The 12,458-nt window shown below is 38.2% G+C and overlaps 3 protein-coding genes across 4 annotated transcripts; all 3 read left to right on the forward strand.

The window, feature by feature from the left end:
* The first annotated feature begins 1,706 nt into the window (after positions 1 to 1,706).
* LOC122993421 (GTPase IMAP family member 9-like) lies at positions 1,707 to 6,731 on the forward strand. Its single transcript, XM_044367569.1, has 3 exons — positions 1,707 to 1,737; positions 2,608 to 2,670; positions 4,580 to 6,731. The coding sequence occupies exons 1-3, from the start codon at positions 1,707 to 1,709 to the stop codon at positions 5,752 to 5,754; spliced, it is 1,269 nt and encodes a 422-aa protein (XP_044223504.1). The 3' UTR covers positions 5,755 to 6,731.
* Positions 6,732 to 7,298: 567 nt separating this feature from the next.
* LOC122994329 lies at positions 7,299 to 9,265 on the forward strand. Its single transcript, XM_044368950.1, has 3 exons — positions 7,299 to 8,543; positions 8,638 to 8,914; positions 9,004 to 9,265. The coding sequence occupies exons 1-3, from the start codon at positions 8,329 to 8,331 to the stop codon at positions 9,244 to 9,246; spliced, it is 735 nt and encodes a 244-aa protein (XP_044224885.1). The 5' UTR covers positions 7,299 to 8,328; the 3' UTR covers positions 9,247 to 9,265.
* Positions 9,259 to 11,173, forward strand: LOC122994330. Of its 2 annotated transcripts, none has more exons than XM_044368951.1 (6): positions 9,259 to 9,398; positions 9,498 to 9,678; positions 9,785 to 10,031; positions 10,192 to 10,363; positions 10,541 to 10,689; positions 10,926 to 11,173. In XM_044368951.1, exons 3-6 carry the CDS (start codon positions 9,947 to 9,949, stop codon positions 11,171 to 11,173), a joined length of 654 nt encoding a protein of 217 aa, XP_044224886.1. In that variant the 5' UTR covers positions 9,259 to 9,398; positions 9,498 to 9,678; positions 9,785 to 9,946. The 2 variants fall into 2 exon arrangements, with proteins under 2 accessions (XP_044224886.1, XP_044224887.1); XM_044368952.1 differs by having other exon boundaries at positions 10,965 to 11,173.
* Positions 11,174 to 12,458: the final 1,285 nt, after the last annotated feature.

The raw sequence follows: 12,458 nt of genomic DNA on the forward strand, positions 1-12,458 counted from the left end.
TCAGATTTTACTGATTGTATCTTCTGGGGTGTGTTGACCTATTACAGCAGAAATAATACACAAACCACTTCTCCTTATCTGAAGACGAGCATAATACCCAATTGTTTATATGGTTATATTGTTTATGGCTTTTTCTTCCAAAAAAGAATTAATTCAATACCGACAACTACCTGTCCTGTACATCAGTGTAGTCCAGAATTTTTAAAGTGTCACCCTCTAAAAAGAAGATTTACTGTATCTACTTGTTAACTGTTGAACAAAAAGAGTGATTTTACTTTCTCAGATTGTTTAATTTGAATAATTTTAGAGGGAACATTAACTTTTAAATTGACAAACATCATATGTGTAATTCATAGCAGAATTCAAGCGGGATCAAAAGCCGTTGACTATACATGATATTCAACCCAGAAATAAAATTCAGTGTGGAAAATTAAACGAGATTTGCAAAGAAATACATTTTACTCTAGCCTAAACTTAACCTGAGTTCTGAATGTAAATTGTTCAATTTGACAAGAAGTGAAGGTTATTGTTCTCTTCTCAAAATGAAAGCTGAACGGTGGCATTTTTTAACCACCTGATGGAGACAAAGAGCAACACTGTGTGGATTTTAAAAATCAATCTAATGTGCTGATATCTGTTTGCAGACTTTAACCTGAAAAAACCATCCATTTCTGCTCTAATTAATCTGTGTCTTATGTTGACTTGCAAACTAAACAGTGATTGAATTTGTTTTGTGCTCGTTCATATCTTTTGTTGTTTACATTTCTTGTAAACGTGGTTTAGAAGAACATGGTTAACCATTTACAGTTACCAGAAGGAATCCTGCAGATGGAGGAAGAATGACATTATACTTTGGTGTCAACAGTGTTTTATGGGTGTGGTTTGTTGCATGAATTATATAAAGAGGCAGAGTGGCAGACACACTGAAATTTACTTTCACTTCAGCAGCAGATCTGCTCTTCTCACTTTCAAACAAAAATGAACAGCAAAACATTTAAACAAGGTAAGTCAATATATAACTATTCATAATATTAATTTATCTAATGGACAAAAACTTGTTATGTTTTGACTGATATCAGGGATCAGTCATCAGTGACACTACGCTCTTAAATTGAGGATGTATAGAAATCACTGGAAAAATGATCATTTCTTTCAGTTTTATGTCCAGAGGCTAGATGTATAAATGTGACTTATCAATACAACACTTCCTTAAAATAAAGTGGTATTTATAAAATCGAAATGTAGACGACATGATTAATGAAATTAATAAATGATACAAAATTGAAACAGAGTATCACAAAAATAAGATAGATGCACCTCTCATTTCTTCTTTCTCTTGGCTTGTACAAATGTTTCATAAGCTTTATGTTCAGCCATGAGTCTCTTTATTGACACTTTTACTTGCTCTTCTCGTACTTCTCTCTCCTACACTTGAGGATGGCTGCAGTGAAACTCCACTGACTGCATCACGTTTAGTACCGACGCCTTCAACATTTTTAAATTTTATTTTATTTTTTAATATAACTGCAAAACACAGACGGCCCCTGCTGCCCAATGACAGCTGAATTGGACGCAGAAATAAAGTTTAACAACCGCGCAGTAAGAGCAATGCTTCAAACAAAGCGCAATGTAAAGCTTTAAATTAATAGCACGTTAGAGGCTGCAGGGCTGCCAACTCCCACGCATTGACCGTCAGACTAACGCAAATGACGCTTTCCACGCGCTCTCACGCCACACGTCAGTGAGAGCGGCAGTGAAGAAAGTCATAATTGATAACGTAATAATTGATAGCACCGGGACTTTTCCCGGCCTGGCCTGCTAAATGGTCCACCGCAGCCCGCAGATTTATTTATTTTTTGACCCTGAACGCAACACTGCCCTGCGCTCTGTGCCAGCCAGGCGGTAGGAGTAAAGACCATAGACTGTAGAGACAGAGAGAAAGAGAGTAGTTGGCACTTACACGTTTCGTTTGACAACAAGTGCATTTAGTGCGGCTAAATGACTGAGCAGCAAGATTTACGGTGGAACAGGAGGAAGGATGGAGCAGAGAGAGAAAAAGAGAAAGGCGCTTGCAGTAGATGCCGCTAAATGCCGCCAGGTTAACCAGTAAATAAACGTGCTACCTAGCTAACGTTGTTAATGTTACCGATGCGTCCCCTGTGAATGTTAAAGCTGCCAAGAAACTGGACAATCAATAGGCCTATTGTGATATTTCCCTTTCTAATTTCCTCAAAAACATTGAAAGCATAATTGGCATATCTAGTCTAGTTAATGTGGTCAATATAATTTGAAAATTCATTCGTTTGGTGAAAATTTCAGTCAGTGAGTTCATACTTTGAGCTCATAATTTAAAGTTATTGAGACAAAACAACGTCTTCTGTCACTATTCAGGCTACTGTAATTTGTTGAAACTTAATGATCTGTGTTATTTAATGTTTGTGTTGGTTAAAGGGCTATTTTAACCTTTGATGGGTAACTGTTAGTGTATATCAGTAAACTGAGTAGGGTATTGTGTTCTTACTCTGTTATTTGACTAGGTGGAGAGAGTTGTTAACTGTATTATCTTGGTACATTAAAAGATATGGTGTGTTGTTTTTCTTTTTGAAGATGGAGAGAGTAACACTGATGCCACAGTAGAACAGACACCCGATACTTCAGAGCAACCTGCAGGTACAAGACATTTTCTATTTTGTTAGTATATTAGTTGTCTATTTAGTTATTTATTATTTAATAAATACTCGTTAAAAGTTAGTCCTTATGTCGTCTCCCTCCTTAATGATATGCACCTTTGGTTTTATTTGAAGTTCATGACAGTATACTGTACTAAGTAGTTGTTGGCCCATTAGTTTGTTATTCACATGCACTAAAATTCACCAGAATGCAGGAAATCAAGTCTCAAGTCAAAATTTTCCTAGTGGGAGATCCCCAGACTCCCTGCTTAAGAGGCCTGCGGTACAGAACTTGAACAAAACCCCTTTAATAATTAAAATTCAGAAGCGAGCCATCAACAAAAAGAAAATTATATCAAATATTGGTACGAAACCACTAAATTCAGAAAGTAAATTAGAATTCTACTTGACCCTAAACAGAGAGTACATGGTGGCAGAGTACCTGACCACTATGACTGATAGAAAACTGAGGAAAACGCTGACAGACTGAGTGGACACAGCCCGGCCATAGAAACAGGTCGTCACAGGCAGAACAGGCTCCCCAGGGAGGCCAGGCTGTGTTCACTTTGTCATAAAATAGAGGTGGAGACAGAATATCACTTCCTATTATACTGTGATAAATATAAGGATTTGAGAGAGGTTTTCTATGAAAAAATAAATAATACATGTCCTGAGTTTATCCACCTCCCCAACCTCAAAAACTGCCCTATGTCCGTGGGGAGAAAAGTCGATGTGCAGTAATAGCTGCAAAATTTGTTAAATCTTGTCATAATTTGAAACAAACGAGCTCTGTAGTAAATGTTTCTGTGTGATTACATCTGTGTAAAAAAAGCCTTTTATTAGATTGTATTTAATATTACTGTTGATATTTACATATTAGTGTATAATTATTAATCAATCATCTTTCAATGCTTATAATTTTCTGTACTGTTTTGGCAATATAGGTTTCTGATCTGTCATGCCAATAAAGCTTATTTGAATTTGAATTTGTGAGAGAGAGAGAAAATATTTGGCAGTTACACATTTCGTTTGGCAGCAAGTGTATTTAGTGTGGCTAAATGACTTAACAGCAAGATGGAGATGCACTAAAATTCACCAGAATGCAGGAAATCAAGTCTTTGTAACTAAAATTTTACTAGTGGGGACCCCCCAAACCCCGCTTAAAAAGTGGCCTGACTGTGGCTATATTTAGTACTATATTTCCAGGCATGAATCATTTTCCCAGTTCAGCTCTGCCCCTCCGTTTTGTGCCATCCCCCTCCATCTCATAAATAACAAACAGTCCCTAAACACAAATTAGCAAGAAAAAGTCTTATGAAAAAGGTGTTGATTTATAAGGACAGGGAGAAGTCAAGTGGGTCAATTTACCACGAATAATGCTTGTTTTATTAGGAACAAAAATCCCCGGGAACAAGTCTCACTCCAAGCTGAAGTCAAACGTTGGCAGCTCTGGAAACTGACGGCAGTTCATGACATGAGCTGCAGCAGTTAAAACCCTGTGAAATCGGTCTGTGTGTCACTGCAGCTCCATCCGTGTGTTTTCGGGTGGTACGACCGGTAACGTTGCCTCCATCCAGCCACAACAACCACCGGAGGCCGAGATACAAACAAAACCAGCCCATTATTGACTGAGACAGATCTATAATTGATGTCTGAAATCAGCAGCTCAGTTCACATTATGATCCAGAATCTGAAGGCTGGCCAAACAGTAGCATGTTAACCACAATTTTTGCATTAAAAAGATAATTTAAAAAGGGGTGGGGGGTACAAACAAATGTGATTTTGAAGGGGGGGGGGCATGTCGCAACAATTGTATCAGGGTGGCTATGGCCCCCCCGGCCACCCCTTGGTGGCGCCATTGCTGATTGTTTGTCCTTTTTTTTCATTTGTCGGGTCTATACCTCCCACAGACTACAGCAGTAATGAGCTGATCAGGATTCTGATGGTGGGGAAGACTGGAGTTGGGAAGAGCGCCACAGGAAACACCATTCTGGGACAAAAGAAATTAAAATCTGAGTTCTCCCCTAAATCTGTGACAGAACGCTGTAAAAAGGCTTCTGGTGAAGTGGATGGAGAAAAGGTTACTGTTATCGACACTCCAGGCCTGTTTGACACCAAGAACACCGAAGAGAAAACAACTAAAAATATTGCTCAGAGCATTGCTTTTGCTTCACCAGGACCTCATATCTTCCTAATCATCATCAGACTGGGCAGATTCACAGAGGAAGAAAAGCAGACGGTGGAGAAGATTCAGAAAATCTTTGGTGAGGAAGCCAACAAATACAGCATGGTTCTCTTCACCCATGGTGACCAACTCAAAGGGAAACCTATTGAGGAGTTCTTGAAGGACAGCAAAGATCTGCAGGAACTTGTTGCCAAATGTAACAACCAGTACCACGTGTTCAATAATGAGGTGGAGGATCGTTCTCAGGTCAGCGAGCTGCTCAAGAAGATAAGAAATATAAATGTGCAGAATGGAGGAAGCTGCTACACCACTTTAATGTTCAAAAATGTAGAGAGAGCGATAAAAGAGAAGAAACAACAAATCCTGAAAGAAAAAGAAGAGCAAAACTGCAAAGAGCAGGAGAAACTGAGGAAGGAAATAGAGAAAAAGTATGAGCGATTGATAAAAAAAATGGAGACTGAGACTGCTGAGGCAGAGAGAGAAAGAGAAGAGGAGAAGCAAAGAATTCTGAAAGAGAAAGAAGAGCAAAACTGCAAAGACCTGGAGAAACTGGAGGAAATAGATGAAAAGTATCAGCAACTGCTGAAAAAAATGGGTGCTGAGATGGAGAAGGAGAAAGAGTTGAGGGATAGTCAGGCAGAGGGAGAGAGAGAAGAGGAGAAACAAAGTATCCTGAAAGTGAAAGAAGAGCTGGAGAAACTGAGGAATGCTTATCACAGAGAAAAGGAGGAGAAAATAAAAAAACTGAGAGAAGAACAGGATATGCTGGCCAGACAAGAAGCTGAGGAAAGCTCCTCAGTAATCCAGTGGTTAAGAAAGAGAGTTAAGAAAGCTGTAGAAGCTTTTGAAGAAGCTGTTGAAGAAGCTGTTGAAGCTGTAAAAAAATTAGTTTTGAAGTAGCTGTTGAAGCTACTACAGAAGTGGTGCAGCATTTTTCTGGCAATGTCCTTTCTGGTATCGCAGTGGTGCACAGCAGCAGATTGAACTGTTGTGACATGATTTGTAAAAAATTATAGTTTGCTTAGATTTTAATGTTTGATATTTGCCTTCCAAGATCTAGAACCCTCCTAATAGGAGCTTAATATCATGCTCAGGTCCTGATTGGAGAATGTATTATTGAAACATCCCATGTTTTAAATGAATTATATAAGGAGTGATGTTATCTGATGTATTTAAGAAATGTTACTTCATGTATGGCATCCTCGAGGTTGGGGTTTGAGGTCATTTACTGTACATCTACTGTAAGTAACGTGGGGTGCCACAGGGAAGTGTTTTGGGTGCTCATTATTTTTAATATATTTGAATGACTTGGATTCATGTGTGTTGAAAATTGATTTTTATATACTGATGATTCAGCCATTTTAGCTTTGCATAAGAATGAAAACTTTTAAACTTTTAAAGTTATAAAAAGATTTCAGTCTTACTGGTGGTATTAGCAGGTGCAGTTAATTACTACAGCAAACACTGTTACTTTGCAAGTGGTGTATCTGTTTAAAGTGCATCAAACAAATTTGCATACTTCTAATGAAGTCAATCAATAATTGGCTTTTTTTCATCATACCATGAGTAACTGGTTTCATGTTAAAGTAACTAGAATGTCAGACATCACCAGGTTGAAGCCTTAAAAGAATACTAATGTGGTACATTTAATTTACCATTTTTCCACACATAAGCAGACCATCCGTGGAGGTTCAGCTCCATTACTTTCTAATGGTTATTACTATACATGGTGGACGGGATTGTGATGTTCTCTTCCTTGAATCAGTTGTTGATTAAGTTCCTGTAAACACAAACTGTTTTTATCAATTAATGTTGGCTTTCCAACTGGAAATGTGAAACATCACTTTCTTGCATTGCATAGAATTTATTTCATCTGAAAAGAGACTTCATATATATGTATGTATATATATATATATATACTTAGCTCGCTGTAAAAACGAAGTTCTGATGCAGAAATCTGTTTACGTTTTGTTTTTACATTGGTGTTTCTGGCCCGCACTTCAGAGATCACATGTCAATCAAATTGTGTGGGAAGGACTGTGTGGCCTTTATCTCTCTTTTTCTGTCAAAGGACAGTTGCTGCGTTCCAAATCACATACTTCTATTTTTTACTTTTAGTACATACTGCAGCTGCCCACAAAGTACATGCTGTTGCATTTGTAGCTGGCTGGGTTACGCCTATGATGTTCTGCGTTGTGGTCTCTGTGGTCTTCAGTAGCAATCTCTGGTAAAATATATATAAAGTAACAAAAAATCAGCTGGTGGTGTGTGTTTGTGCTTGGCTCCCCTCTCTGTCAGTTGGATAGAGTTTCTTTTTTTTGCCAAGTTACAGTTACAAAATGAATAACAACTATTAGATAGAATGAAGTTCAATTCCATAGACATATATAGACATAGCAGCATAAATCAATAAAAACAAAAACAAAACCTAGTAACCATGACTATGAATAGCAACATGACATACTGTTATATAAATAAATAATCACATATAATTAAACACATAGTAACCAAGACCAAGACCCATTCATTACATTAAAGGGGCCATATTATGTTTTTCCTTATTTTCTAACATATAAATAGTGTTACATTGTTGGTGGTGTTACAATTGGTGTTAAACGAGGCCAAAGTGTCGAATAATGAGGTAACTGTATGTTGCAGCATTTCCAACAGTTTTTTCTACTCTCGGCTCGAACTGACATCAGATCGTGAAGGATATCTCCATATGGTCACCCACTCCATGTACAGCGTCACCCCTGCCTGCCTGGTCTCTCTCGGAAGTTAGACTGCTCTGCTGTGCCTCGCTGCTCAGGACTACTGTCCAGGTTACTGCACATTGTTCAGTATGTCTCCCAGAGAGTGTTTTTTTGGTTGCATAGGAAAGCTAAATTTGTATGCCCTTCCTAAAGAAGAAAGCACCAGACAGCAGTGGATACAATTTCTGTTTTCGGGACAACAGACAAATACCTCCATGTATGTCTGTTCATGCCACTTAGCAGAGGACTGTTTTCTCAACTAAGCCCAGTATGAAGCTGGATTTTCGGCTAGGCTGTTGCTAAAAGACGGGGCTGTTCCATCTATAAAAGGTCTTGTTGAGGAGTCAGAGGTGCAAGCTGTAAGTAACATTATATCATTATGTCTTGTCTGTGTTTGTCTTGTTTCGATATTCGGACCAAATGGCTTATGAATACGGTGTCAGTGTGGACAGTGGGCATATACAGGTAGCTAAAGTTTTCATCTAGCTAACGGTGATTTGCACATAACAATACAGACGTGCCCCGAGCAGTCAGATATGTAATATCCCATTATTTCAACCATGTGCGCTCAAAAATGTAGCGTTATTTTCCTAACCACCGAGGATAAATGTCATCATCCCCCACGTTACATGGCTGATTGCAATTTACAAGCAATCCAGGTAACTATTTTCTTTGTTTCTAATCAGGGACACAGGTTAACGTTTCATGCCAGAGTGTTGGCATGGAGATTACACAACAAGACACAGGGCCTCAGTTTTCTTCCACACCAGTGAAGGGTTCTGCACCTTCACTGGGTGTCAGACCAGCAAAGAGACCCCATCTTGAGTTGCTGGAAGAAAAGCAGGAGGAGGAGGAGGATGATGCAGAAGAAGAAAATATTTCTGTTCCACAGCTACACGACTCCATATATGAACCTGGTGACTCATCTGAAATTAGGTAAGGTGCGATTACAACTTACAATTTTTAACATTTGGTTTGTGGGTATAAATGTTTCATGGTGGAAATGCTATTTCTTGTGCTTTCCTAATAGTGGGATGGAGTCCAGCACAGAATACAGTGATGTAAAGGACATTGTGTTTGAGAGCTGTCTCAGAGACCTCTTCCAAACCTGTCCAGTGTGCAAGTGGGACTGTGAGGTGAAGCAGCGGAGACTAGGAACTTTTGTGTCCTTTAGTCAGATATGTCCCAACTGCCAGTATAACAGAAAATGGCAGAGCCAGCCGATGAGAGGAAACACCCCTGTCGGAAACCTCCAAATGTCTGCAGCCATTTACTTCACTGGTGGATCCTTCACTCAGGTGGAAAAGGTATTGGAGAGACTGCTGGATATACATAAAAGTATTAAATTTGTTTCATGCTAAAATATTTATAACATTTGATCTGCTATGTTTTTCAGATACTCAAAGCCATGAATGTCCAGGTGTTCAAATATGACACCTTCAGGAGGCATGCCAGGAATCTTCTGGAACCAGCAATAAACCATAAATGGAAGAAGGATCAGCAGATACTGTTTCAGTATCTCACACACAAGGGAAAAATCGCAGTGGGTGGAGATATGAGGGCAGACTCACCAGCTGAGGACTCAGACATTATTGAATCACTTCATCTCATTTTCAGTATTACGCCTGATAATTGGTGATTATGTGAAAGTAGAATTTATTTCTGTCTAAAAAGTGTAATATATAGTTATTTATGATTTTCTCATATATTAAAGGACACTCAGCCAAATTCGGCAGCTACACCCTCATGCACCTTGAGAGCAACAACATTATTGACATTCAGCTTGTACAGGTAAACTTCCATTTACATGGACAGGGAGTCAACAAGATTTGTGGGCATTTAAATATTTTTGATTTATATATGATTTAGTAAATAATTTTGTGTCACTAGAGCAATGAGGTTGGTGGCAGTGCACACATGGAAAAAGAAGGACTCAGGAGAGGCCTAGATCTTCTGGAGGCAAACCATCTGAATGTGGATTACATTGTGACTGACCGCCATACAGAGGTTCAGAAATTTCTGAGGGAGCACAAGGTCACCCAATACTACGACGTTTGGCACCTTGAGAAGGGTAAGTACTTTACATTTTTGTATAATTTTCATTCTTTATGACACAAGCATATTCAAAGTTGTGCATATTTTTTTTAATATATTTTACAAAATTTATATCTTGTCAGGTTTGTCCAAAAAGTTGGTAAAACTGGCCAAGAACAAGGAATGTGTGGTGTTGTGCATGTGGTTGTCTAGCATCAAAAACCACATTTATTGGACAGCCACATCTTCCAAGTCTGGACCAGAGAAGGCTGCATAATGGAAGTCCCTTATAAACCACATTCAGAATGTCCAAACACATGATGATCCGCTCTTCCCCAAGTGTGCTCATCCTGACAGTCTCCAGAGACCCCAGCAAGTGGTTACAACCAGGTTCGTATCAAGTATTTTTCATCTAATAATAACTGCTTCTATGAAAACATGATTGTAAAAATAATGGTAATATGGAATATCTATAAAATAAATGTATCTGTTACAAAACAAATTAAGTGGGCACTTACACCATTTCAATTTTATCTGTCTGTCATTCCAGGTTCAATGGCCCTGTACAAAGTGGAGAAACTCCTACTGAACGAACAAGTTCTCCGTGATGTGGAAAAACTGAGTCATGACCACCAAACTTCATCACTGGAGGGCTTCCACAGTGTCATTCTACACTTTGCGCCAAAAAATGTGATTTTCCCTTACATTGGAATGCTGTGCAGGTAATAATTGTTTGGATAAATAGCATTAAAATATTGTATGGCATCTGCTAGCTGACATATACAACAAAAAGCCTCTTGTTTAAAATTTGATATTGCTATTCAGCCTTTAAGAAATGTACTTTTAAAAATAGTTTGTTTTGAATTACAGACTCAGGCTTTTCCTTTTTTTTTCCCCAGGCTGTACCTGGCTGACATGCATTTCAACGAGAATGCAGAGCGCGGACAAGCAACCACTTCTGAGGGCAAAGCTGTCTACAAGATTATGTTCCCAAAGTCCAAGAAGGGAGAATGCACAGCAAAACCTGTTAAGACAAAGCCAACATTCAGTAAGTAAAAAACAGAACTTTTAATATAAATAATCAAATATACAAATGTAAAACAATCACTGTAACATTTGGCAAACAATTCTTGGCATAGTCATTCTATTTTATATACAAAAAGGAGGAATTGCACACTTATCATTTAGCGTCATGTAAACTTCTCTTACATTCAAAATTTAGCGTCAACAGTCATAAATAACAGCAAAATGTTCTATTAACAATATAAACATCATATTTTTCAGAATATGTGAGTGACCTGATGAGGCTTCTCTTTGAGGAAGTTTTGGAAAAACCCACCAGATACACTGAGGAACTCAAACAAATCCCTATCCCAAAGGACCTCTGTGCACAGTTTGAGAGACCCTCAAAGGAGGACGTCATCGCCAGACACGTCTCACGTTTCAGTCGAGGGGTGGCCGGAACCCAGCATAGTGGCCATCAGGATCAGGAAACTCCTGGCGTATCAGGCACACAACACACGACAGGATGACGACCCTGACCTGTCTTCCAAGGTATCCGCAACACCAGCTAACAAAACTGCGGTATGCGAGATACCTGTAACATCTGAAAGACAGAGGAGAAGACATTCTCATTACAGGAAATAATGACTGTATGGCTTGTTAGCTGTATTTTTTGTGTTATATAGATTTGCTGAATCCAGTAAAGGACATTTATAAATGCAGGAAATTATGACCTATGAATCCCAGGGAACAGGATACTGATATTGACCACATTTGTTTGTATTTTTTTATATATATTATAATGAACACAGTGTGCACTTTATGTCTTGTAAATAAACCACTTTATTTTTCTTGATTTCAGTGATTTATTGTTTTGAAATTCGGGATCATGTGTTTGTACATGTAGATGAAGAAAATTGATTTCATGTTATAACAACTTTTATAACAAGATGAAAAACTTACTCTTCCTCTCTTCTCCTCCTGAGATGTCCATAGTCTGCTCTGTAGATATTGTGGATGTTTAGTAGGGTGTATGCGTTTAAGCAGTTTGGTTCTAGGCCTGGATGATCAGTCATGCATGTTGGAGGATTTGGCTCTCGATGCAGTCTTCTTACGATATGTGGAAAAAAAATAAAACCAAATTTAGAAAATAGCAGATTCTGTCAGGCCATTCCGTGCTCCCACCATTTTATGTAACAGGATTGATAATCATACAGATACTATATTTCATATAATACATCAATTTTTAACAGTGAAATTGTATATTTTCAGACAAGCTGTAGAACCAAAAACATTACATGTTCTATTAACTTCAAGATATTTATCTCCTATTTGAAATATATATAATTTGTAAGGGTTTTACAATATTCAACATGATATTTCAGAATAAGTTCAGCTATAGATATTAGCCAGCAGTTGTTGGGACAGTTGTAACAGTGGAGTGACTGTATTTAAATCAATTTTGCAACCTGTACATATATCATAAAACCACTTAAATACATTGTTTCAGTAGTTGACACATTGCAGTTTATAATATAGCAAATGGACTGTTCCAGTTCCAATGGTTTTTGATTTATTGGGAAAATCGCAAAAAGTGCTACAACTGTCCCTGGTCTCCCCTACACCTAGTAACATGGGAATATATTGGAAAATTAGTATATGCGGCTTGTGATTAAAAGACGAAATCCACCATTATTTCACACAGTAAGCAGGTAATGAGCATAATATTTACCAATCAGAGACGTCCTGCAGTAATCTCTGTTGCTGCGGATGTCTACTCTCATTTTCCAGATCGGATTCAGGCTCAGACGTGTA

Source organism: Thunnus albacares, chromosome 12, assembly GCF_914725855.1.
Source record: "Thunnus albacares chromosome 12, fThuAlb1.1, whole genome shotgun sequence".
NCBI lineage: Eukaryota > Metazoa > Chordata > Actinopteri > Scombriformes > Scombridae > Thunnus > Thunnus albacares.